Here is a 27,364-nt window from a genome sequence, read left to right as displayed (position 1 = left end):
AAGAACTTCATTTTGAAGAAAAGATGCCAGTAGAAAATATAACCCATATTTTTAAAGGACCTCAATTTCTTCCCTCAGAGCGTCTGTTCCAAGACCTTGCGGATGTAAATGTGAGTACAGGGGTTATATATTATCACATACATCTCTAGAGAGAAACAAAAAATGGGTTCTGTTCTACATACTGTTCTGCACCTTGCTCTCTCCCCTCTGCCTGTATTGTAGCTATTCTTCCGTGTCAGTACATTCTGGATCCTGGGATTTTTTTTAAAGGCTGCAGTGTTCCTGATGGCTATAACATATCATAATTAGCCATCTCCCTCTTGGTAGATGTTTAAGTTCTTTTAAGTTTTGAGCTTTTACAAATAATGATGTAAAGGGAAAAAAAGCCTTTCTGCATGCTTCTCTAGGAATTTATATATTCCTAAGGATAGATTCCTAGAAATGGAATCGGTGAGTCCAAAGGTAAGCTCATGATAAATAGTGTTGGGCAGTGCCCAATGGCCCCAGACAGCTTGTACCAATGTATGCTCTCACCAGTAGTATCAGAGTGCCAGTGTCCCCACATCCATGCCAGCTCTCATATCCATCTTGTTAACTTCCGCTGATCGGATTGTTTTTAAAAATGGCATTTCCACTTGCGTTTGTGTAACTACCAGTGAGGTTGTGATCTTTTTGTCTACTAGCCATCTGCATTTTTTGTGACGTGCTTGTTTCTATCCTTTCTCCATTTTTCTCTTGGTTTCTTACTGACTTTTAAGGAGTTCTTTGCGAATAGGGACGGAGAGGATAGTTTTGAAAGATAACATTTAGACAAAAAAAATCATCTTGATTGGCGTTCCTGGCTATAAAGCGCCACAAAAGATCGAGTATTCCATCTTCTCTTTGCCTGGTTAAAGGCTTTGGTTTTCTGTTTTGTTTTTATTTAATTAGGTGCAAATTCTCCTCTTGGCTGGAGAGTCCCGGCTGTCTGTAAACGCATTATCATTGGTGCAGCCTGGGGTGGGTGGTGATGTGCCCTGGAAAGGGAGCCGTGCCAGGCGGGGGCTGGTGCCTGTCAGAGCCGATTACTGTGGGTGTTCAATGAGAAGCTGAATCCCTCGCCTCGTTTAAAGACCGTGGTCTCTCGTGTCTTCAGCATAAAGGCACGTGATCCACAAGAGGAGAGGCAGGGAGTGTCTCTTGAGCCGTGTTGGCAGTTCTGGTTCATTGTGTTTCTTCATTCTGCTGGCGTTTCCTAGATCAGCGCTGCTTCCTAAACTCTCTTGGCAGGTTCACGTGGAGCCAGTGTTCTTCCCTCCGCGTCCAGAGCCCGTGGAGGTTTGCCACCTTCCATACTGGTAAACACACTGGGCTGTTTGTTCCAAGGAGGCCAGGGCTGCCAGGGATGGAGGTAGCTAGGGGCCTGGGTCCCAGTGTTCCCGTAGCCATTGATGACAGGCAGACCCTTGACAGAACACCTTAGACCCCTACATTCCTCCAGGCCACTCTCAATGCCTCCATTAGGGGAGGGCTTGCTGCTCTGCCTGTTGAGAGTTCCAGCCCCAAATGCCACCGTCTTTGGTGCAGCTGTCACTACTCCCTGGTTACGGAAAGAAACAAACAAAGGCCGAGTGTGTGGGGTGCTGATGGCTTGGGATTCATTGCATGGAGGGGAGAATCAACCTCCTTGTGGATGGAAGCCCAAAGGCTTGCCTGAGGCTGCCTGCAACCTAGTGCAGAGCAGAAACAGAGGGGGCTTGCCTCTTAGGGCTGTTACCAGCGACTAGATGCACCTGGGCCTGGTTCTTCTCCCCCAGGAACATGGGCCCAACCTTGGTTTCTTGGGAGCTGGCTCTGAGAGAATGGGTCATCACAGAATGTTGGCTTTGTCTCCCAGGCAGCTGTGTCAGTTGTTGCTGACAGCCCATGCCCTAGAGAGAGTGCTCGTGCCCAAGAGTTCTGGAGGCCAGCTCTTACCTGCCGAGGTTACGGTCTAAAGTATTGGGTTACCTTTGAATTTTTACTCTGAGTCATGAAGAATTATTGGTTTAAGTTCAAGCAAATCCAGAAGTGAAGATGGCTTTGTAGAAAATCCCAGATTTCTCAGGAAGGAGAATAATAATAATGACGTGAATAAAAATATTTGGGGGTCCTGCTCCCCCACCCCCATTTTTCCAATAATCAAGTTGAGGTGAAATTACTCTCTGAGCATGAAGAAACATGTCTTCATTCTGTAGATCTTAGGCTGCATACAAATGTGGACTGTCCACACAAATGAGGAATAATTTTAACTTGCAGGAATAATCCACAAAATGTCGGGTGAAAGGCTTTTCAGAATATTATAGCACAAAGAAGCAACCATCCATAATTCCATCCACCCGCATATTTCATGCCTCCCACCCTCCCTCCATTTCAACATTCTGTCCTTGGCTCTGGGCTACATTAGGACGCTTTCCCTCCCTTGGTGTAAAGTTGCTCGTGGGGTTTTGTGGGGAAGACAGGCACACAAACAGTGGAGCATTGTGATAAGGGAAGAGATAGAGGTTTGCGTAAGTTATGTTGTGAGTTCCAGTGGGGGAGCTTGTAAAGTGACCTATACATTAGGGAGGAACTGCAGGAGAGGTGGGCTGGCCAGGACACGCAGGCCTCCTGTGCTGACCCCAGGACAATTGCCTTACCCTTCGTGGGATGGGGCTGTGGGAGGATTTTAAACAGTGAGGGATGTGGTCAGATTTTCTCTACAGTTATGTGAAAGATGCCTTTTAGAGGTCAAGACTGGATCTCGGAAAGCCAGCGAGGAAGCCGTTAATGTGAAGCCATAAAGGCAAGAGAGAAGGATTTGAACTAGGGTTGTGAGTGGCAGGGATATCGAGGAAAGATGGAAGTGGAAAATGTTTTGCACTGGTTGATTGATGTGGGTGGAGGTGAGGGGGAAAGATGGTTGGCCATTCTACCAACGGAAGTACTGAGTGATGCAGGAGGGACAGGTTTAGAAGAAAAAATCCAAAGTTCTATTCTGGGTGTGTCAAGTTTGTGTCTGGGATGAAAGTGTCTTGGGCAGTAGGGGATGGACGTATGCAGCTGTAGATGGAGGATGGAGTTGAAGGGAAGAGAGCTGAGTTGGAGGTTGACCCTCATGGCAGACGAGACAGCTTTTCCAGGGAAGATGACTCTGTCACTCAAGCAGCGGGAGACACAGCTCCGGAGGTAGAGGAGGGGTGGGCGGAGGGAGAGGAGCCTCCGAGCTGACGGAGGAGGAATGGTAGGGAGCCAGGTGTGTGGGGAAGGTGGGCGAACAGGAGAATGTGGTATCAGGGAGGCCAAGGGAATGGAGTTTCAGGAGGAAGGAGCCATCCAGTTGGAGTTGGTCCCTTGCAGTTGAGTTATGTGCAAGGTAAAGACAAAATAACTTTTGAATAACGTGCTGGAGAGGGTGTGGAGAAAGGGGAACCCTCCTACACGGTGGGTGGGAATGTAACTTGGTGCAGCTGCTATGGAGAACCGTATGGAGATTCCTCAAAAACTAAAAATAAAGTTGCCTCATGATCCAGCAATCCCACTCCTGGACGTATATCTGGATAGAACTATATATAATTCGAAAAGATCCCTGAACACTTATGTTCATAGCAGCACTATTCACAATAGCCAAGACGTGAAAACAACCTAAATGTTCATCGACAGGTGAATGGATAAAGAAGATGTGGTACATATTCACAATGGAATATTACTTAGCCATAAAAAAGAATGAAATAATACCATTTGCAGCCACATAGATGGACCTGGAGATTATCTTACTAAGCAAACTAAGTCAGAACGAGAAAGACAAATACCATATGAAAGCACTTATCATATGGAATCTAAACTATGATGCAGGGACTTTCCTGGCCAGTGGTTAAGACTCCACCTTCCAATGTAGGACGTGGGGGTTCAGTCCCTTGTCAGGGAACTAAGATCCCACATGCGACAGGGTGTGGCCAAAAATTTTTAAAAATATGATGCAAATATGAACTTATCTATGAAACAGAAACAGATTCATAGACATAGAGAACATAATTGTGGTTGCCAAGTGGGGAAGGGGGACAGGGGAGGGTTGGATTGGGAGTATGGGATTAGCAGATGCAAACTATTATATATAGAATGGATAAACAGCAAGGTCCTATTGTATAGCACAGGGAACTATTGATATGGTCAATATGCTATAATAAAACATAATGGAAAAGAATATAAAAAAGAATATATATATATAGATAGATAGATGTATACAAACACACACAACTGAATCTCTTTGCTGTACACCAAAAACTAACACAACATTGTAAATCAACTATACTTCAATAAAATAAAGAAAGAAAGAAAGAACTTTTGGATTCAGCAGTTGGGAGGCTTGGGAGGCCATCGGTGCCTCTGTGAGAACAGATCCAGGAAAGCAAAGGGGGCAGGAACCAGCTGGGTGTCAGAGGACTGAAGACCATGCAGACCGTAGGGGCTGAACCTGTTGAAAGGTTAATCATGGTGTCGGCGTTCACCAAGCCTTTGACTTCTTTCCGGTGTCTTGGTGCTGAGCTGCTCCCGTTGGCAGAGCATTGGACTAACCTGCACTGGAGCCACGTGGTAGGGCATCTTCAGGTTACCAGAAAATCGTTTCTTAATGGGCAGCTCCTGTCTCCCAATCTCTCATTTCCCTGGTAGGAATCTATCCTGTTCAGTTTAAGGTGGATCCTCTTACACTTGAGATCACCTTTTCTCTAATTAATAATCATGTAACTACATTATAATGATATGCCTTGTGTAATGACATATTCTGTGCCTAAATTACATCTAGTCTTTGTATAATAGTCATTGTTTAATAGTGAATAATAATACCTTTAACAAATGAACTCTGGCTAACGTATGGCCTCTTTCTGCGCGCTGTCATAAAATGTATGAAAATCCCAGGAGCTTCCACTGAATTTTTAGGATATGTATTTTTTCTGTAAGAGGCTATCTGATGCAAGTGATACACAATGAGAGTTGAAATGTTTTCAGATCTGGGACGATGTGAGTCCAATACCAAGATAGAAAAAACAGCTCTTTGATCACCCCAGGGAGCTTATCAAGCTTATGTTTGGTCCATCTCCACTTTGTAGATGAGGAAACTGAGGCACGGAGGGCTTAAGCCATCCCCCGAGCTTGGGGGGAGTGGAATTGGAATTCAGAGCTTGTGGGCTTCGGGGCTGACCTCAATGATACCAGCTCAGGGATCCCTCTTTCAGTTTTAATTCTCTTTGTTTTCTGGACCATCATAAACTACCTTTCACAAGCTGGAGAATCCAAACAGGTTCGCCTGTACCTTTTCAGCACTTGTAGTTACCAAATCCGACAAATCTCTTGCAAAGGTGAGTTGCTCACTCTGAGATCAGCGCTCATTCAGACATGCAGACTGAAGCGGGGACTCCAGCAGTAAATACTGCTTAATCCTGGCACTTGCTAGATGTACAAACATCATTTGCTCAAGAAGTCAGCTAATTCCTCCTGATGGAGGGCCTGTCGGCACGCTGAGCACCGAGGGAGGGTGCTCGCGTGAGCAGATTGTAGAAGCAGGACGGACTGGTTTAATGGATTAAGCTACTTAAGAAAATTTAAAAAGACGCACCAGTTAATATGTATTCCTCCCTTGGTCGGCGGTAACAAGCTGGCGTTTTTGATTTCCCTGGCAGAGTTCCTCTCCTAAGCGATAAGCCAGACAGTCGTTCATTTGCTGAGACGTGATAGAAAATTGTAGATCATCGGAGGGAACCAGAGAGCCCTTGACTTCATAGGGAATGGGCTGCAGGTCTGATGTGTGGCCCTTCAGAGATTATTTTCTCCTTGGGCAGGGAGGGTGTGGGACCAGCCATCTCTGCACGGATGGCGCAGGAGGTTGGAGTTCTAAAGTGCGGAGGCAAGAGTCGAGTCTCCTCCAGGGGCTGGAACCTGGGTTCTCTGGCCAGTTCCAGCCCTGCCCTTCGAGAGGCTGGCTGGCCTCTGGGTCTTAGTCTCCTTGTGTTTAAAAAGGAGGAACTGCCTTCAGTACCTGCCTTGTGGGGTTGTGTTTAGCTCTTCAGAGGAGGAGCTCTGGGTGAATGCTGGATTTTATTTTTAAATGTTGGAGAATGTATCTAGGACAGGCAGATGGCGGGTGTTTGCCTGCCGTGGAGACCGGGGATGTGTCCACAGAAACAAGAATGAGCGGTCAAGAGCTGGAAAGGAACTTGGATATCATCTATTCCTGCCTTATTTTACACCTGGGAAACTGAGGTCCAGGGAGATGGAGCCACGTCCCCAGATCCCAACGGTGAATCCCATGTGCCTTCCTCTTTTGAGTTGCTTCATGACCACGTGGTTTGGAAAGGTTGGTTCGTGGTTATAGTTTGGCTGCCATTAAAGAGCCTTAGGAATGATTAAAAGGAAGGTTAATTATTTCTTAGGAATAATGGAACTGAGACTGTCATGTGTTAGAAGACACACAGCCAGGGTCACACTGTGACCTTAACTAGGCTCTTCAAACCTGGTGACTATCTGCAAAGTCTGCTTTTTTGGACCTAAGTGACCACTGGTCTCAGCCAGCCAACCAGCCCCACCTTGCCCGGGCTGTGGCCTTTCTAGGGAGGCAGAGGGAGAAAAGGGACCCAACCTTGTCTGAGTTACCACTACAGTACCAGCTCTAAGAGGAGAGGCAGGGAGATTGTGGAGGGAAGGAAGGAGTAACAATCTAGTACTGTTTATTGAACTTCCAGTATATGCCACCTACTTTGTTACATTTACTTTATCCCTTTATTTTATATATATATATATAAAATATATATATATATCCCTCTATTTTACATATATATATATATATATATATATGTATATATCATATCCCTCTATCCCTCAGCAACCCTGACAGGGAGGTGGGGTCACCCTGGTTTCACAAGTGGAAAATTCAAGCTCAGAGAGGGTGACTCACCTGTCTGAAGTCACACAGCTAATTACAGTGATAAGAGAATCCGGCATTTGGCGATTGTGATGGGGTGTGCCTAATCACAGCCTTGGGTGCCCCAGCTCAGCCCCCGTTTGCTCAGCCCCCGTTTGCTCAGCCCCCTGCAGCCCCATATTGGAGGGTGGGGTGAAGAGGCAGATGGCATGGACTATTCTGAGACAGAAAGCTTTCCTGTGACTTTCTCCCACCCTGACATCTCAAGGGAGTTAGTATTTAAAAAATATCTGACCTTCTGGCTGGGCCTTGCTATTTTTGTTTTTGGAATGTCATGGCTTGGTAAGTTGGGTGGGTAAATCTATCTTATGAGATGTGTTTATTTTTTTCCTCCACAATCCGCTTCTGCCTTGCAACTGTCACTGCCTTTCAGAAAATGAAAAGAGTTCGTAATAAACCGAATCTCGCAGAGGGATGTCCTTGCATTTTTTTTCTCAGTGTGAACACTTGCCCCCTTTTATCTCTCCTCCTTTTATAGTTGATGGCGTTTTTGATGCTAGAACATTAGTGATGAATGGTTCCACATGTCTTTCATAGACTTTTCTCAAATATTAGCATGATATTTGTTCTTTATAACAAATTTTATTAGTGAAACATCTTTTAAAGGGTGGGAAAAAGTACCAAGAATAATGCGAAGAAAGTCTGTGCGCTTTCCGCCCAGCTCCGTTGAATTCTAATATTTTGTCATACTTGCTTCAGGTTGGTTGAAAGGAAGAACTCTTACAGCTGGAATTCATCGGGTGCCTCTGATTCCATTTGACAGAGGGTAACCACTATCCTGATTTTGATATTTTCTTTTCTTGCACATTTTCAAAACTACCTTCACATCTGGCTGTATCCATTAGAGTCGTATATTTCCCAAGATCAATGTAAGTGCTAGTCTGCCGCTTGCCTTTTTCACTAAGCATTAGTTTCTCAGATTGATCCATGGTGATTCGTGCCCCTCCACTTCATTAAATTGCAGCCCTGGGTAGTATTCCATTGTTGTGAATGGACCCGAGTTTTCATCCGTTCCCCTTTTGGTGACCATTTGGTGTGTCTTGCACTTTTGTATTACAGCAGTGCCACGGTGGAGATTCTCTTGCTATTGTCCTGCACACGCTTGCCCCCAGGCCTGGAGTATGTACCAGAAGGGGATCAGCTGGGTGAAAGCCCTGGTGCGCCTTGCACCTCACCGGGAGTTGTCAGATTGCTCTTCTGAGTTGCTCCACACGTGTAGCCTGGGAGATCATATTGTACCCCTGCCACGTGAGAATATCAGACTTCAAATTTTTGCAAGTCTGGTGGGTGTGAAAGAGAACTCCCTTGTTTCGTTAATCATTCTCTGATTACAAGTGAGGTTGAGTCCGTCTGAAGCATTCACTTGTTTGCTCATCCGTCAGCATACCTGTTCATTCCTATACTCCGACCGGTTTTCTATTGGGTGGCCTATGTTTTCGTATATGGTCTTGTAAGAAAATCCTGAATATGGATCTTTCTGGGTTACATATGTGGCAGACACCATTTCTAGTTAGTTGCTTATCTTTTACATTTGTTTAAAGTACCTTTTGAGGACTGGAAGTTTTACATTTTAATGCAGTCATGTTTATCACTCTTTATGGCCTGTGCTTTTTTTGAGTCTTCTTTTAGAAATCTTTCCTTACCCTGAGCTTGTCAAAATATGCCTTGGGACTTAAATGAAGCTCATTTTGCTTTTCTGGCCTTATTTCTTGGTTTGCTTTGGTGTTTTCTACACTTGCCTTGGGTGTATCTGTGCAGAGCAGAGTATAGGCTGCAGAACCATTTCCAGTGACTGTAGGAATGGTTGCAGCCATCCTGGGGCAGATGAGGCTGGGCTGAACTTGGGGTCAGAGCTGAATCCCCCTCTTCTTGACCCTTTGGCTGTTTCTGAGAGGTGCTGAAGTGCAGAGTTGATTGGTCCTCTCTGAAGCCTGGCTTATCTGCAAGCCTCATAAATTGGTTATAAAGTTGTCCCCTCTCTCGTCTTTCAGTTTATCTTCACTGCCTGATTCTTACTTCCTGCTGCTGCTGTCGATTGAAGCTGAAATGACAGAAGGCACATGGGGCCAAGTTCTCACCCTGGCCTGCCATGCAGGTCACCCTTGGTGAAGACACGGCATGTGTTAAAAGAGAACGCCTGTAAAAAGTTCGTCCAGAAAAGTTCTTTGCTTCTCTTCCTTCCCTCCTAGGAGCTCCGGAGTGTTTTACAGAACTCATCTCATCTGTTCATTGTCTTTTGCACAGAAGTACAAATAGGTTCAGGTAGGCTTTGGGTAAATTCACAGAACCTGAGCGTGTCAGAACCGGAAGGGTCCTTAGGAGCCGTCACTCATGCAGTCAACAAGCACTTCCTGAGTGTCTCCTCGGTGCCTGGCATTGGCGGGGACACAGGGCAGCAGAGGCCCCTGCCTTTGTGGTGGGGGAGCAGCCACTGAACCATAGGGGTCATTTCAGAGTGTGGTAGGTGTGATGGCGCCGAGAGGAAGGCCTTTTGGGTTGGGCGCCTCTGCTATTTTGTTATTTCAGGCAGACCTACCCTCTTCTCACTTAGGAGTCTGTAAACTGTGGCCCAGGGGCCAAAGCCAGCCCGCCACAGCCCCTGAGCTAAGAATGGTTTCTACGTTTTTTAAATGGTTGAAAAAAAATTAAACATTTGCAATAGATTTTGATGATAGGGGACACTAACTTTGAATCTCAATCACCTGCCCCCTTCCCCGAAAAAGAATTCTGTTCTTTTCATTAGTAGACCTGTGCTACAGAAAATTGTTCTCAATTATGATGGTTGTATTTTGAATTTCATCAATAAAAATTGTGTGGAATATTGTTTTCTCTCCTATTATGTAAGTACTGGTATAATATCTTTAATTTGGCCTCCTGTCCTGCACAGCCTAGAATATTTACCATCTGGCCTAAAACGTTGGCAGACCCCTGTTCTAGCTGTGTGACGTCTTCAGTCTCAGTTTTCTGGTCTGCAGAATGGGCGTGGTGCCTATTTCAGAGGGCTATTGTGAAGGCAGAGAAAGAGAACGGATGTTAAAATCCTACCAGGTATTAGGAGCTTCAGTAGATGTTAGATTTTCCCTAGTGAGAAGTCAATAATCAACTCCTTAAGGGCTGTTAAAGGGAACGTAGGAGAGTTGGGGACCAGGGTGGGGTGGGGCTCAGAGCTCACCTTTGAGAATCAGTGTCCTGAGGAACAGCATCCCCCAGCGTTGCTGTCCAGCCCCTGAGCTGTGGACCTTGGACCTTGCAAGGGTTGCATCCCGACAGCTCTGCAAATCCCCATGATGTTAATGCCGCCTGGACATAACTTTCCTAATGAAGCATACCTAAAAAATGGAAGGGACAGCTTTGGGCCCTTAATGAGGTTATAAATACAGTACGAAAGTAATTTATAGAGCTGTTTCCTGGTGAAGAACTGTCCTTTTCCTAGACCTCTTCGCTTTCCCTTTGCTTGCCTCATTAATACTAGCCGTTGGCTTTCTTTGCTAACTCGTTTTAAGAAGGAAACAAAGCATTTGTCATTTTGTAGTGGCTGCTGCTGTGCATTGCACGGGAGAGGCAAAGGGGAAGCCGTGTGAAGTGCAGATGTGGGTCGGACAGCGAGGCTCACTCACTGTCAAGGTGACTCACTCCATCCATAAAGTGTTCCTGCAGGAAAGTTACACGCGCTCTTCAGGGTCAGTGCAAATATAATACACTGTATGTGTAAATATGAAATCTGTGGGTTCCAAGGGTCAGCATTCCTGGGCTGAATCCATGAGTCATTTTATAACTTCTCACCTCTGTCCCTGGGCTGCGTATCTTCCTTGCAGGTGGGTACACAGAGACCGGGGCTCCTGGAATGAGCTAACAGGGCGGGCAGGGCACTGTGCAGAGTCCCGACAGAGCTGGAGACCTGGCTCAGCTTACGTGCTTGGAGACCAAGGCCCATCCTCACTCCAGGCTCAGATATCCACGCGTGACTGCCCTCCCTGATGACAGCCAGGATACTCCCTGTGGCCGAGCTCTGGTGGGAAGCAGCTGGTTTGATGAGAACCAAATGGCTCTGGGAAGTGCTCAGGACGGATGTCTGCGGTTCCACCCAACACCGATGCCACCACGAGGAGCAGTCTGGAGTCGAAGGGACCTTCGGAGATTTTTCCAGGATAGTTTAGGAACGAATCACGACAGACCCGCTTGCTTGGTGCTTTCGTGTGCCCGTGCATGGACTGTACGTGTGTATTTGAAGGAGCGAGTCAAAGGGAAAACGGACGCTTGTCTTCAGTGGCCTCAAAACATTACGTCTGTTGGTGTCATGTTCCAGGCAGTGGGAAGAGGTGTGTTAATTCTCCAGGGAGGTTTGAGGGACGATCTAGTTGAGATCTGCAAATTGGAACGCTAAGCTGTATGTGTGTCTGTACATATATGTGTCTGTGTCTTGCTTTGTTGTTCATCGAGCCTGCCGACCAGATGATCAGGAAGCGAAAGATGAAAACGAAGGTGACTGGGCAGAAATCTGAAAGCAGGGCCTGTTGATAGTCTGCAGATGCCAAGTCCATCTTGCATCGCGATAAGGCGTGACCTTAGCGGGAGGAGGTCGGCAGAGGGAGAGCAAAGCCTGTGGAGGGCTCCAGCCGGTGGAAGACGATTCCTATTTCTCAGCTGGAAAAGTCAGCATTGCTCACTGCATGTTCCAGAAGGAGCAGAATGCAGCAGCTGTCTTGAGTTTTTGCAGTGCCCCCTCATCAAGTAGAAATTTGTGGGTGCCAGAAATTTTGGAAGAAGCCGCAGCAGCAGGTTCTTTGCTTTTGCCCAATGGGGGAGGACTTGGAATTTTTTTTTCGGTCTTGGTGCAGATGGCGTAGTTATTTTAAGTAAGTGATGTGCTGCTGCAGTGAAAATGGGCAACTCTTTTTTCATTTTTCAGCCTGATGAAAAAAGAAAAAGGAGAAGGAGAAACCCCAGCTAGCCAACTTCGTGCTAATGCTTGTCTTTTTTGCATTCTAAATGTGTCCCAAGACACTGAGATGGGATAAACATTTCAGCTACTAGAAAGTCCTGCTGTCCGGCTGAAAAGATTTCTAACCTCTTTTAAAGCAGACGGGGTAGTAATTTACTTGCACAAATCCAGACACCCCTGTGTCCCTTATTTTTAACTATATATGTAAGATCCCACTCACCTTCCGGGGGATGACGCAGGGGGTAGATGGAACTTTCTGAGGAGGAGTGTGAGGGATGGGGGATAAATCAGTAACTGAACACTTGGTTTTCTTCCTGAGAATGACCACAGATATTTACTGAGAACCTACTGAGTGCAGGATGCCCAGGATGGAGAGCAAAATGAAGCAATGCCATTCGGCCTTTGGGGTCGTGCAATCTGGTGGGGAGAGAGTACAGATTCATTGGTGAGCACAGTTGGGGTGAAGGAAAACACAGGACACGACCAGAGCAAAAAACAGGGATCAGCTTTAGATCGGGTGAAGGAATCTCAGAGTCAGTGATGTAAAGCTGAGGTCAGAGGACAAATGAGATTAGCCAGATGTACCAGTTTGCTGGAGCTGCCGTGACAAGGTACCACAGAGTGAGTGGCTTCAACAATAGACATTTATTTTCTCATGGCTCTGGAGGCTAGAAGTCTGAGGTCAAAGTGTGCAGGGTTGGTTTCTTTTGAGGCCTGTCTCCTTGGCTTGTAGATTGCTGCCATCTCCTTGAGTTTTCACGTGATCTTCCCTGTGTGTGTGTGTGTGTGTCCTAATCTCTTTTTATAAGGACACCAATCAGATTGGATTAGGGCCCATGCTAATGGCCTCATTTTAACTTAATCAACACTTTAAAAGCCCTAGCTCCCAATATAGTCACATGCTGAGGTACAGGGGTTAGGACCTCAACATGTGAATTCTGGGGGCACACAATTCAGCGCATAACAGCAGGTGGAACGTGCATGGAAGAATTGGGGTGAGTGAACAGTGTGTGCAGAGGACCACGGCAGGGCGGGCATCGGTGTTGGAAGAAATGGTTGGAATGAGACTGTAGGGGTGGGCGGGGCCTGGTCATGCCCGGCTTCGTGAACCATGGTAACAGTTTTAGATTTATTACAGGGGCACCGATGAGCCATCAGCAGCATTTAAAACCTCCCTCTGCTATGAGGAGAAGAAACTGGCGGGAGTGAGAAGTGAAAGGGGGAAGGTTGGTTTCAGCCAGGATTTCTCACGTCAGCACTCTTGACCTTTCGGGCTGGGCGGTTCTCTGTTGTGAGGGTCTGCCCCGTGCATCGCAGGTGTGCATTCCTGGCCTCTACTCAGAAGAGGCCACAACTGAAAATGTCTGCAGACACTGCCGTGTGTCCTCTGGGGGCCAAACTTGTCCCCCGTTAAGAGCCATTGGTTTAAAGAGGGCACGAGGTGTCGGTGGCTTGGATTGGATGGTGTCAGTTTAGTGAGGCACCTTGGATGGGTTTGAGGAAGATCTTTGAAGACAGAGTCAACATGATTTAACCTCTCTTTGCCTTGGTTTCTCCTCATACTCTCGAGTCTGCTGATACCGTCACTTCCCTAAAGCACAAGGCCCTGCGCCCCCCGTGTGGGTGATGGAGTTGCTCCGACGTGCACAGACTGCCCCTCCGAGTTATCCTTCACCCGGCCCTGGGGAGCCGAGGTCCTGCCGGTAGGGCACTGGGAGCCCCGTGGCTGCAGGACCACCTGTGTCCAACGCACGTGGTGTTTAGTCTCAGCATCGCACCCTCTCATTTATCAAGTCCCCGTGCCGCCAGCCTCTTGACTCCCAGAGCAAGCACTTTGGGATCTCGTCTGGACAGTTTTCTTGCCCCAGAAATCTGTTTATCAGAACAAGGTCTGACAGTTTCGGCGACTCTTCCAGGGGGCTTGCCTTCGAGGGGCTAGTTCTGCACAAGCAAGTGTAAGTGACTTCCGAACACATCAGAATGGCAGTTATGTTCTGGAGCCCTGAAGAGTTCCCTGCTGGCCGGGGGGAGCCCAGAGCAGTTGTTAGGAAACAGCTGGCACGTGTAGGTTTTCAGTGTTATGTATTGTGTGTCTGGCTGAGATCCACCTCCAGGCTGTCCTTCTAGACTCCTCTCCTACGAGACCCACTCTGGCATCTTGCAACTCTGCCCGGAGGTGGGGAATTGGCTTCACGACCATCTCAGGGTTGGTGGTGGCTTCCTCAAGTCGAGCCTTGAGAGGGATTCTGATATCGACAGTGGGCTCAGTGGTCAGAGTCCACTGTGATTAGTGATACCTGACCTTGGTGTAGCATTGGGGAAATAGGGGCACAGTCTTCTCGCAATTCCTAACTATCAGAGCTCTGTGTTTTTTTATTCCATACCCATCGTGGCCTGCGCTGAGCCTGCCTGCTCTGGTCTTTGCCATCTTTCTGTAGATGTGATGGGTCCTTACGTTTCATCTCTTTGTCTATCAACGTCCACTGCAAATGCCACCTCTTTCCTGTGACCTTTCTTTAGTGCCTTGAATTCTGACTTTATCTTAAGAGCACTGGGGAGCCATTCAGTGGCTTTTTAAAGCCAAGAGTGTCATGATTGATCTGCTCTTTAGAAAAAGGTCCCTCTGAGATAGACTCGAGGGGAGGCTGGGGTCACTTGTGGCAGTGATCCTGGTAAGAGATGGTGGTGATCTGGGCTGCAGTCATGGCTGTGGCAGCGGAGACTAGCATGCAGGACTTGGTGATTGGCCATCGTAGGGGGTGATTGAGTGAGGAGGGGACAAGGAAGAATTTGAGGAACCCAGTGCAGGTTTTTAGGGCAGGATGAGGCCCTCACTGTAGCTGCTCTTCTAGAATTCTTCAGTGAATTACACAAGCTCATTTTCAGTAGGGTGTTTATGTACAGTATAAATTCAGTGCAGTGGGGCAGATGGTCTATAAGGAATAGCCGTGGCACCTGGGCTGATGTGGTACCGCTTGCTTCTGGCTCTGTCTTTTCCAATTTTTTGCCCACTCGTTCCAGCTGTAAAATGTTTTTAGTGTAACCCCAGTAGAACCTTAGGCACACAACAGGGTGACTGCCCATTTCTCCTTGGGGAAGACTTCAGAGGCAGAGTAACACAGAAGTTGTATGCTAATGGGTGTGTCGGGATTTCCAGGAGACCCCATGAGTTGAAGGGTAAAAATTACAGCACATGTAAAGGATAGTGGCATGAAAGAAGATGTGATGTCAGGGGTCTAGCATGAAAGAAGGTGTGATGTCAGGGGTCTGGCATGAGATGCTTCTCTTGGCAAAGCTTGTGGAAGAGCATCGTGGGCCCTGCCCTCCCTCCTGCTGCCCCCAGGCAGGTCTGGACATCCCTCTTGGTACAGGGCACTAAAATTGTTAGTATACCCTTGTGCCTTTCCAGCCCGGAGGGAAGAGCCCTAGCTTTCATCTATGCATCTTTAACACTTAGCAGAAGTGTCTGGTCATAAATGTTCAATAAATGCTTATTGAAAACTCAGGAGGGAGCCCTGGAGGGACCGGTCTTTTATTTCTCCTTTTCCTCTAAGACTTTTATTTCCTGATGGCTCCTGATCTCCCTGGCTCCTCTCCTGATCACAGTAGCTCAGACGGATCAGATTGATCCAGTTCTGGCTCCCTTGACAGTCTGCCCCCGGGGTCCACTGGTGGATGAATTTAGCTCTCCTTGGCCTTCCCTGTTTGCTTTCCAGCCTAAGAGTTCGCACTTTTGGGTGAGGGCCTTGGCATTCTGTGCCTGTGTTCAGTGGAGTCGAATCTAAACCTTGGGGCTCGGTGCTAAATCTCCGGGAACACTTGGCAAGCAGTCCAGGGACCTTGGGACTCTCTTAGGGTTAAAAGGCCTGTGTTGAAGTTTTGGTCTGGCCTTTGCTCCCCGTGTGACCCCAGGCAGGTTGGTTTTTGTGGGTGATTCCTGTTTCCTAAAGTGAAATGATGTCCCCGTATTCCCACTGACTTGGCCCAAGTGCAAGGATTCTGTGATATAGGGCCGCAGAGTCTGAGGTCTGGACGGAGTCTGCAGTCCCTGCTCCTGGGTACTGGGAGGCCTGCGCTCCCTCTGTCTTGGCACCTTCCTTTGTAGCCACTGCCCATGGCCAGAAAAGAACGTTTGGGTTTTACTACCAGGCTTTTTGACAGAGAAAGAAGAAAAGTTCGTGAACCCCTGTTGTGTGCCCAGCACCAGCGAAGGGCTTTACCTGGGGCTCTCCGTTTAGTCCTCGCAGAATCCCTGGGGGTGGAGCAGATTCTGGGTCCCTTTCACAGATGAGAAAACTGAGTCCCAGAGAGGCAATGTCACCCACCAGAAGTCTCACATACACAATCCGTGTCGAAGAAGAGTTGTGCGGTCCTGGGTTCTTGTTGCCTTGGCGGCGCCGTCTGACCTCCCTGTCCCCTGTCTCCCACAGAGAGCCAGCTGCTCCCCGGGAACAACTTCACCAACGAGTGCAACATTCCAGGCAACTTCATGTGCAGCAATGGGCGGTGTATCCCCGGCGCCTGGCAGTGCGATGGGCTGCCCGACTGCTTCGACAAGAGTGACGAGAAGGAGTGCCGTGAGTGGCCTGGCCCTTTGCTGGGGCAGGAGGAGGGTGGCGGCAGTCCCGGGGCATCAGCGAGGAGTTCTGGGTCTGACTCAGCCCTGCACACTCTGCGTGCCGCCCACGGCGGGGCCAGGGCCTCTGGGGGCAGGGCTGTCCTGCCCTCTCCACCTGTAGTTCTGTCTCAGAGCAGCGTGGTCTGTGCAGAAACAGGGGTCTTGGTGGGGTGGGAGCCACAGCTTTCGGGGAGCAGAGGACCTGTCCACCAGGCTCTACTCACCCTCCCGCTGGGAGACTCTCACTGCCTTCACTTTGCACGCGAGGATGCTGAGACTCCCAGAGGTTATGTAGCTTCAGTATCTTCTAACCAGCAAGCAGCAGACCTGGATTTGAACCCAGGGCTGCCTGACCCCAAGGTCCAGGCTGGTAAGCATCTCGCACATCCTCTACATTGTGCAGCATTCTTGAGGATGAAATAAGATTTAGCATCACGTCAAGTGTCTAGCGTGGAGTTGGTACTGACTTTGTAGTAATCTGCTTCCAAATGCCCTTTTCTTTGCCAACACCTGGACACATCTTCAAATGGGCAACACCAGGACCGGGATTCTTTCTGATCCTCTCCACCCCCTCCTTCTTCAGCCTCTTTCCCGTTTTGTACCCAAAATCCGCGTGAGATGTGAGTCAGTGGTGATCTGCGAGAAAGGAGGCACCAGGGATGTGAGTTGAGGGGCCTCCAGGAAGTGGAACGATCCTCCCTGCCCCGTAGAGGTGTGTTTCTCTTCTTTGCCAAAGTTTGGTGCTGCAGAGGGAGCTGGGCCACGGCCCGCTGGCCGGCAGGAAGTACACCGGGAGTCCTGGGCCCAGGGTCGTCCGGTGCCTGGGGACCACACAGCTGGACGATGGTTCTTGGCTGTTTCCTGGGCTTTGGGCACCAGGCCACAGGGCCTCTCGCACAGGAGAACTATGTGTTCTGGCTCTGAATCTGCCGTCTTTTTGGGAGCCAGCTGAGGAAATGAGGAGAAGATGATAATTTGAACTTTTCACATAGCTGTTACCGGGATTTGAGGCTCAGCTTGTTGTTGCGCAGGGAAGAGCTCTGGGTTTGGGGCCCCCTCTGGAGCCAGGCCCCCTCTTCCTCGTGATGTACTCCCTCTGAGGCTGGCCCCTCTGAGATCTGTCCAGTATCCCTGCTGCCTGCCCCCGCTCTTCAGAGAAATTTTGGGAGGGGTTGGGTTGAGGGTATGTTTTTTATGGGAAATAGTTCATTTTCTTTGTTGCTTGTGATTTCTTCTGAATCGACTATTATACATAATGCATTTTTATTTTTGCAGAATTAGAAAAGAGTATTATGTCTATTGCAGCTTTTTCTGTTTCTAGCCTGGCTTCAAAATTGCTAGAAATTGAGTGTTTGTAATTTGAGTTTCAAATGAGATAGTATGCGTGAACGGTATAATCTGTCCAGTTCTGAGCATTATTAAACACTCTGAATGTGTGGAATGATCATTTTTGGAATATGGTGTGTATTGGAACTCCAGTAAATGCAGATTGTCTTTAGCTGAGCTGGGAATGTTCAGAACGGGACACGTTTGTGACAGAATACAGGATCGGAAGTTGAGACCTAAGTTACATCCCCAGCTTTGTCAATTTCGACTGTGTGATTATTAAAGTTCTCTGTGATAAGCTGTGTCCTGTGCCAGTCCAGTTCCATGATTTCAGAATTCATGCGTAAACGGGAAGAGTTGGTGGAAAGAGAAATTTTAAAAAAAAAGAAAAGAAAAGAAAAGATAGTGTGGGCAGCTGCCTGGCGCAGTTTGGTTTGGTTTGGAACAGGCTCGCCTTGGCTATTCTCCGTTAATTTTTTTCTCCTCATTACCGACGCGTCACCCCCAAGTGTAGTAGAGACTTGATTGGCATTTATTTAGTCTTTTGATCAAAACATAATTTGAAAAACCATACACATAAACACATGCATTCGAAAAACCTTTCCTCTGTTGCCCTTCTTTTCTCCTTTGGTCTTTAAATTCTAAAAACAGAAGAACACTAGAAAGTTTAGACAACAGAGGGAAGGAAAAGAAGTCCTTTTTCTAAGACAAAGTTTCCTTGCATTTCAGATTTCTTACATATTCCCTTCCCAGTCTAGGACCTGCGGGTTGAGCCCTGGAGAAGGACTGTGTCCAAATCCCAGCCCTCCCTTCCATCCCTCTCCCCCAGCGCTGTGTGATCTTAGAAAAGTTACCAGAATGGTCTAAAACTTAGCCATTGGAAGGATTAAATGAGAATTAATTCCTTAACCTTCTGCTGCCTCAATTCCCTCCTCTCCAAAATGAGAATAATCAGCCTTCTAAGTGACATTGTTGTGACGTTTTAATGCATGTTAAGCACACAGCACAATGCCTGGGTATAGTCAGTGACTTGTAAACGGTAACTGTTATTGGTCAGTCCACACAAAGTATATTCATTGTCATGGGGACGCGTGATTGAGTAACCTGCTTTTTCTACTTCAATGTAGAGGCCCTTTGCCACGTTACCATATATGTAGCAACGATAATTGGTGTTTTGTGAGGTTACCTACTGTTCCATCCAGTAGATGCACTGCAGCCTAATTATTCCCCTCTTGTCGGGTGTTTGAGTCTCTTTTGCTTTTTTACTTCTGCTGATCAAAATGTTTAGGGTCGACAGCAATCCCACTACTGGGCATATACCCTGAGAAAACCATAATTCAAAAAGAGTCATGTACCACAATGTTCATTGCAGCTCTATGTACAATAGCCAGGACATGGAAGCAACCTAAGTGTCCATCGACAGATGAATGGATAAAGATGTGGCACGTGTATACAATGGAATATTACTCAGCCATAAAAAGAAATGAAATTGAGTTATTTGTAGTGAGGTGGATGGACCTAGAGTCTATCATACAGAGTGAAGTAAATCAGAAAGAGAAAAACAAATACCATATGCTAACGCATATAAATGGAATCTAAAAAAAAAAAAAAGGTTCTGAAGAACCTAGGGGCAGGACAGGAATAAAGACACAGACGTAGAGAATGGACTTGAGGACATGGGGAGGGGGAAGGGTAAGCTGGGACGAAGTGAGAGAGTGGCATGGACATATATACACTACCAAATGTAAAATAGGTAGCTAGCGGGAAGCAGCCACATAGCACAGGGAGATCAGCTCGGTACTTTGTGACCACCTAGAGGGGTGGGATAGGGAAGGTGGGAGGGAGACGCAAGAGGGAGGAGATGTGGGGATATATGTATATATAGCTGACTCACTTTGTTATAAAGCAGAAACTAACACACCATTGTAAAAAAATTATACTCCAATAAAGATGTTAAAAATTAAAAAAATTTTTTTTAGTAAATAAAACAAACAAACAAAAACAATGTTTAGGGTCGATTAAGGAACTTATGCATGCCTGGAGGGTAGAAATACAGGATGGTTTCAGCCAGAGCCAGGCTGGGCTGGGCTGAGGTCTCCAGGGTAGGTACCATCTAGTCCATCCTTGCGACGGCTCCCTGAGAGTTGTCCATTTAGAATTTGTGCCGCCTCCTTCTGTGTCTCGTTCAGAAGTTACAGAGCTCTTTCACTGATTCTTTGGAACAACTTGGTACTTACAGGAAGGAGAGAGAAGGCGGCTGATACTCTCACTTGGTAGAGGTGATTGCCTCAAAAGCCCTATGACATAGCTTTGGCATTTAGAAAAGAATACACCTAACCAAGGAGAAGTCTTGCCCTTGCCGAAGGGTGAGAGAAGGGCCTGGAGGAGTGTGTCTTGGAGGGATACGGGGCAGAGAGCAGCTATTCTGTATCCACGGCAGAGGAAAGATTTTCGTGAGACAGGAAGAAACTTTTTTATTATAAAGGTAATAAAATGTTATGTTGTAAAAATCGGGGGAACAGGGAAGGAGAAAAACAGAATCCCACATAGAGTCTGTACGCTTCCAGACCCCCCGTGAGCATCTTACAAGTTTACATTCAGGCTTTTCTCAGTTGTAATCACCATAGGTATACGATTTTATATTTTAATTTTTTTCCCAGGTAACATTTCAACATATTAACATTTTTCTATGTTTTTTTCCCCATATTTCCCTATCACTTTTAACACTTAAGTGGCCCATTCACTTGGTGAATAAATATAGTTTATTTACTTATTATTTGGTATTTATGTTGTTTCCAGTTTTTCACTGTTAGAAATAGTGCTTACGGTTGTGAAATGAGGGTAGATATGACTTTCCCCCTGTTTCGAGAAATGGTCTTCAGTTCGATTCTCAGAAATGCCATGACCAGGTTGAAGGACAGGAGACTTTTCTGCCTCTTGCCCACTTGTTCTGCTACTGGTTTGCATCAGCTTTTGCTCACGGGCAACATGGGAGACGTCTGGCTTTGTTTTAGTCTTGGCAGCATTGGGAAACACCTTTTTAAAAAAATCGGTTTTCTGGTTCGTTTAATAGTTGAAAACAGTTACATATTTTAATTTTCATATTTTAAGTTATCTAAAGAGGTTGAATGTTTTTCCCAACCCCCTATGGACTAGTATTTCCGACCTTGTGAAATATCTATTAATGGACTAGAATAAATTTCCAATTGGGTGGAGTCATTAGATTTTCCACCTTAGAGTTTTGAGAGTAGGGGCTCCTTTGGGGATAGTCTGAGTGTATTTCTGTTCTTGGTTAGTGGAATGCCCTAAGTGATCGTTTTAGCCAAATAACTTTTTGTTATAATAAAGGAATAAGGATATGTTTTAGAAAAGCATACAAGTTCCATGGAAGCCCTGCTTATGGCAAGAGCAATGACATGCCGTTACTTGAGCTTCTCCTGGGCTGCACTGTCCCAGGCACTTTACATTATAGTAACTCACGGATTGTCACGAGCCTTATGAGAAAGGGACTGTTATTATCTCCAGATGAGGAAACTGAGCCACAGAGAGATGATGCAGACCCTGTCAGCTGTCCCAGCGTGTAAGTCCTCATACGCTTCCTCCATCAGAGACCACCGGTGGGTTCACTCAGTCTTTTCGTACATGGGTCTCTGTTATTCTGCTGAACAGGATCGTACTGTATGTTATCACTACTGATCTGATTTTTTTAAAAATTAAGAAACGTCGAAAATGTTTTTCTGTGTACGGGCATATCTTGGAGATACCGTGGTTTCATTTCTAGACCACCACAATAACGCGAGTCACACAAATTTTTTGGTTTCCCAGTGCATATGAAAGTTGTGTTTACACTATACTGTAGTCTATTAAGTATGCAATAGAATTATGTCTAAAAACTAATGTACATACGTTAATTAAAAAATGCTTTCTTGCTTAAAAATGCTAACCATCATCTGAGGCTTCAGCGAATTGCAATCTTTTTCCTGGTGGAGGGTCTTGCCTCGGTATTGATGGCTGCTGACCGGTCACGGTGGTAGTTGCCGAAGGGTGGCATGGCTGTGGGAATTTCTTAAAATGTTACTTAAAAGTGAAGTTTGCTGCATTGATTGACTCTTTCATGAATGATTTCTCTGTGGCGGCAATGCTGTCTTTGATAGCATTTTAGCCACAGAACTTCTTTTAAAAGTGGAGTCAGTCCTCTCAAACCTGCTGCTGCTTCTTATCAACTAAGTTTATGTAACGTTCTAAATCCTTTGTCATCATTTCAACAATCTTCACAGCATCTTCACCAGGAGTAGATTCCATCTCGAGAAACCACTTTCTTTGCTTGTGCATAGGAAATAACTCTCCTCATCCATTACAGTTTTATCATGAGATTGCAGCAATTCAGTCATATCTTCAGGCTCCACTTCTAGTTCTAGGTCTCTTGTTGTTTCCACCACATCTGCAGTTACTTCCTCCACTGAAGTCTTGAACCCCTCAAAGTCTTCTGTGAGGGTTGGAATCAACTTCTTCCAAACTCCTGTGAATGTTGATATTTTGACCTCTTCCCATGAATCACGAATGTTCTTAATAGCATCTAGAATGGTGAGTCCTTCCAGAAGTTTTTCAATTTACTTCGCCCAGATCCATCAGAGGGATCACTACCTTTGGCAGCTATAGCCTTATGAAATGTATTTCTTAAAAAATAAGACTTGAAAGTCAAAATTACTCCTTGATCCATGGGCTGCAGAATGGATGAGGTGTTAGCAGTCATGAAAACAGCATGAATCTCACTGTACATCTCCATCAGAGCTCTTGGGTGACCACGTGCATTGTCAGAGAGCAGTAATATTTTGAAAGGAATCTTTACTTCTGAGCAGTAGCCCTCAAGAGGGGGTTTAAAATATTCAGTAAACCATGTTGTCAACAGATGTGCTGTCATCCTGGCTTTGTTGTTCCATATAGAGCACAGGCAGTATAGATTTAGCATCATTCTTAAGGGCCTTAGAATTTTTAATGGTAAATGAGCATTGGCCTGAACTTGAAATCACCAGCTCTTTTAGCCTCCTAACAAGAGAGTCAGCCTGTCCTTTGAAGTTTTGAAGCCAGGCATTGACTTCTCCTCTCCAGCTATGAAAGTCCTAAATGGCATCTTCTCCCTATATATTGCTGTTTTGTCTACATTGAAAATTTATAGTCACCTTTATTGATGATCTGAGCTAGAGCCTCTGGATAACTTGCTACAGTTTCTACATCATCACTTGCTGCTTCACCCTGCACTTTTATGTTCTTTCCTTAAACCTCATGAACCAACCTCTGCTGGCTTCAAACATTCCTCTGCAGCTTCCTCACCTCTCTCAGCCTTCACAGAATTGAAGAGTTAGGGCCTCGCTCTGGATCGGGCTTTGGCTTAAGGGAATGTTGTGGCTGGTTTGATCTTCTATCCAGACTACTCAAACTTTCTTCCTATCAGCAATAAGGCTGTTTTGCTTTCTTATCATTTGTGTGTTCACTGGAGCAGCACTTTTAATTTCCTTCAAGAACTTTTCATTTGCACCTACAGCTTGACTGCTTGTTCAGCACTAGAGGCCTAGCTTTTGGCCTGTCTTGGCTTTCAACATGCCTTCCTCCCTAAGCGTAATCATCATTTCTAGTTTTTTATTAAAGTGAGAGACTTGTGACTCTTCCTTTCAATTGAACACTTAGAGGTCATTATAGGGTTATTATTTGGCCTAATTTTAATATTGTGTCTCAGGGAATAGGGAAGCCTGGGGTGAGGGAGAGAGCTGGGGGAATGGCCAGTTGGTTGATGGAGCAGTCAGAACACACACAACATTCATCAATTAAGTTCACCATCTTATATGGGTAGGGTTCGTGGAGCCCCAAAACAATGACAATAGTAACATCAAAGATCACTGATCACAGATCACCATAACAAATATAATAATAGGGAAAACATGTGAAATATTGTAATAATTACCAACATGTGACACAGAGACACAAAGTGAACAAATGCTGTTGGAAAAATGGCTTGACACAGGGTTGCCACAAGCCTTCAATTTGTAAAAATCTCAGTACCTGCAAAGTGCGATCAAGTGAAATGCAATAATACGAGGTATACCTGGAAATGATTTCTAAAGTGGCTCTTAGTCCTGTGAATCTCTGAAAGAAGAGACTGTACTTTATTACTGCCCCTTGCTGTAATAATAAAGCGGCAATCCAAATTTCTAGAACATACATGTGACCTGGAATCAAGAGCCTTAAATCTCCTGCCAGCTTTGTGTTGGATTGCAGCTGCCATCTCGCTGTGGTCTAACCAAATGGGGGAGGGATCTTGGAGGGTTGAGATCCGTGTTACAAGGTGGTTCGTTTTCTTCTTTGAAAAATTACATTGATCGCTATTTTTGTTTTTGTTTTGTTTTTGCGGTACGCGGGCCCCTCACTGTTGTGGCCTCTCCCGCTGTGGGGCACAGGCTCCGGACGCGCAGGCCCAGCGGCCATGGCTCACGGGCCCAGCCGCTCCGCGGCATGTGGGATCTTCCCGGACTGGGGCACGAACCTGTGTCCCCTGCATCGGCAGGCGGACTCTCAGCCACTGCGCCACCAGGGAAGCCCTTGATCACTATTTTTGAGGCATGTACAGACTTTTAAAGTCCCAGGCCCTTTGTGTGTGTGTGTGTGTGTGTGTGTGTGTGTTGGCGGGGCTGGGGCTGGGGATAAATTCAAGAATCTTGTCAAATGATAAAATTTTAATGAATCTCCAAATCCAGAGGCATAGAAAAATAGGTGGAAAAATGGAATTTGCTTTTAGTGTTCCCAGCCATTTCTTGAGCATGGCTTTTAATTGCACCAGTGTGATGGCAGAAATCCAGGAGATTGGGCTGAGAGGGCAAGTTTGAAATAATGATCACCAAGGAATGTAAGGGGAGGAAAGCCCAGCCAGAAACTCTTCCTTTCCTTTTTATGGTCTTCATCGTAGGCCTCTAGGTGGCGCCACATATAATGTTTTCTTTTAAACCTGGTGTTTCAGGGCAAGCAGAGATGAGGGGAAATAACTGGATTCTGCGTTATTCTTCTCATCAAACTTTAGCAGTAATTCAGCGATTTCACCAAGGCACCTACTGCTTGGCTCACATGCAAAATGCCCCAGGAAATCAGGCAGTTTCCATGGGGTGGGTACAGTTTGCTTCTTTCTCTCTCAGGCTGCTCTGTCTTTTCTCAGAGAACGGGGTGTGAGAGCTGACATGCTGTGACCTGGGAAAGCAGCCTGTCAATGAGCTGGGGGATGCAACTACGGTGGGATCTAATCCTCCCCTGCTGCTGTGTAAGAAGCAAAACTGGCACAACGCTATCATTATGGGTTGAATTGTGTCCCCAGCCCCCAAATTCATATGTTGAAGTCCTAACCCCAGTACCTCAGAATGTGACCTTGCCGTAAAAAGGAATGAAAATTTGCCATTTGCACCAACACGGACAGACTTGGAATGCATTATGCTAAGTGAAATAAGTCAGACAGAGAAAGACAAATACTGTATGATATCACTTATATGAGGAATCTAAAAAATACAACAAACTAGTGAATGTAACCAAAAAAAGCAGACTCAGAGATATGGAGAACAAACTAGAGATTACTGTGGGTAGGGGGGAGGGGCAGCGTAAGAGTAGGGGATTAAGAGGTCCAAGCTATTAGGTATAAAATAAGCTATAAGAATATATTGTACAACACGGGGAATGTAGCGAATATTTTCTAATAACTATAAATGGAATATAACCTTTAAAAATTGTGAATCACTGTATTGTACACCTGTAACTTTTATAATACTGTATATCGACTATACAATTAAAAACGTTAAAAATTAAGATAGCATGAAAAAACAAAAAATGTGACCTTATTTGGAGATAAGGCCTTTATAAAAGTAATCAGGTTCAAATGAGGTCACTAGAGTGAACCATATCCAATACGCCCTTACAGGAAGGGGGAATTTGGACACCGAGATCCATCCGGGGGGAAGACGATGGGAAGACAGAGAGAGAGGATGGCCATTTGCAAGCCAAGGAGAGAGGCCAGGAACAGATCCTTCTTCAGCCCTGAGAAGGAACCAGCCCTACTGACATTATGATTTAAGGCTTCTGGCCTCCAGAGCTGGGAGACAGTACATTTCTGTTGTACCACAAAGTCGTGGCACTTTGTTACAACACCCCTAGCAAAACTAACCCAGCCATCTACCCATCTCTTATTTTTTAAAAAATTGTTACGTAATGAGTGAGTGACAGCTGTCCCACAGCTGTGTAACAGGATGAGGTTCACAGGCATCCTGCTTCTATTTTTTTTCTTTAACAGTTTGAAAGTAAGAATCTTACCGTTACAGGTTGAATTATGTCTCCTCCAAGGACATGTTGTCGCCCTAACCCCCAGTATCTCCAAACGTGACCTTATTTGGAACTGGGATGTTGCGGTTGTGATTAGCTAAGATGAGGTCCCACTGAAGTCGGGTGGGCCCTTAATCCAATGTGACTGGTGTTCTTATAAGAAGCAGTGTGAGGATGTGAGGGAAGAAGGCCATGTGACAACAGAGGCAGAGATGGGAGTGATGCAGCCAGAAGGCAAGGAATCCCAAGAATCGACAGCTGCCCCCAGGAGCTAAGAAGAGGCAGGGAAAGAGTCTACCCCGAATCTCAGAGGGAGCATGGCCCTGCTGACACCTTGATTGCAGTCTTCTGGCCTCCAGAAACACGAGAGAAGAAATTTCTGTTGCTTAGAGCCACTCAGTTTGTGGTACTTTGTTACGGCAGCCCGAGGCATCTAATACACGTACTTCCAAGGGATAATTCAATCGATTTGGGCTTTTGTGGGCTGGCCCAGCCCAGTAGGTGTGGGCTTGCTTTTATCAACCTCCCCGCTGGGAGAGGTGGGTGGAGCCTGGCAAGCCATTGTTAAATGCTGAATTTCAAAAGCCTTCTGAAGACGCCGAGCTTCAGAAAACGGGGGTCTAGAGAATATCACTGTGGTTTAACACTCTGTCCATTAAATGCTTCAGAATGAAAGTTCACATTCCTTCCCAGCACTTGTGGTGAGGAAGGAATCCAAGACCTGTGTGTGTTAATGTTGTTCTTTTCTAACTTAGTCATTTATTTGTGTAGTTGTTTTTAAACATCTCAGATAATTCCAGGCATGGCCCCCACTTCACTTAGTTTCTTTCATCTCAAATTTGAGGGGCTTTGGGGGCCAGCCTCCATTTATGACCTCTGAGGCTCTGGGCACCAACTTACCTACCTCTACACCAATTTCCTCATCTGTAAAATGGGGATCATAACAGTACCTACTTCAGGGGGTGATAGTTAAAAACATTTAATAGGCGGTATGTCCAGGTGGTAATGCAAGTTAGAAATAGGGTGTAGATCAGCTCTGCTGACCGCAGGGCATTGCTGTCAGTCTTAAATCAGTTAATGTATGTGAGGCTCAGAGCTGGGGTGCCTGGCCTGGGTTAAGCATTCAGTAAGTGCTAACTGATACTGTTCCCTCAAA

The 27,364-nt window shown here is 46.1% G+C and overlaps 1 protein-coding gene across 3 annotated transcripts in view; it reads left to right on the top strand.

The window, feature by feature from the left end:
• The window catches only part of LDLRAD3 (low density lipoprotein receptor class A domain containing 3), a 256,451-nt gene that overhangs the window by 60,917 nt on the left and 168,170 nt on the right, over positions 1-27,364 (top strand). For all 3 annotated transcript variants that reach the window (XM_079929694.1, XM_079929695.1, XM_079929696.1), the window contains exon 2: positions 16,346-16,492. In XM_079929694.1, coding sequence (XP_079785820.1) covers positions 16,346-16,492 — 147 coding nt within the window. The remainder of the gene's footprint in view (positions 1-16,345; positions 16,493-27,364) is intronic.

Source organism: Stenella coeruleoalba (genome assembly GCF_951394435.1).
Source record: "Stenella coeruleoalba genome assembly, chromosome: 8".
Lineage (NCBI taxonomy): Eukaryota > Metazoa > Chordata > Mammalia > Artiodactyla > Delphinidae > Stenella > Stenella coeruleoalba.
Note: the sequence above shows the minus strand (reverse complement) of the source record. Positions and strands in the feature narration are given on the sequence as shown.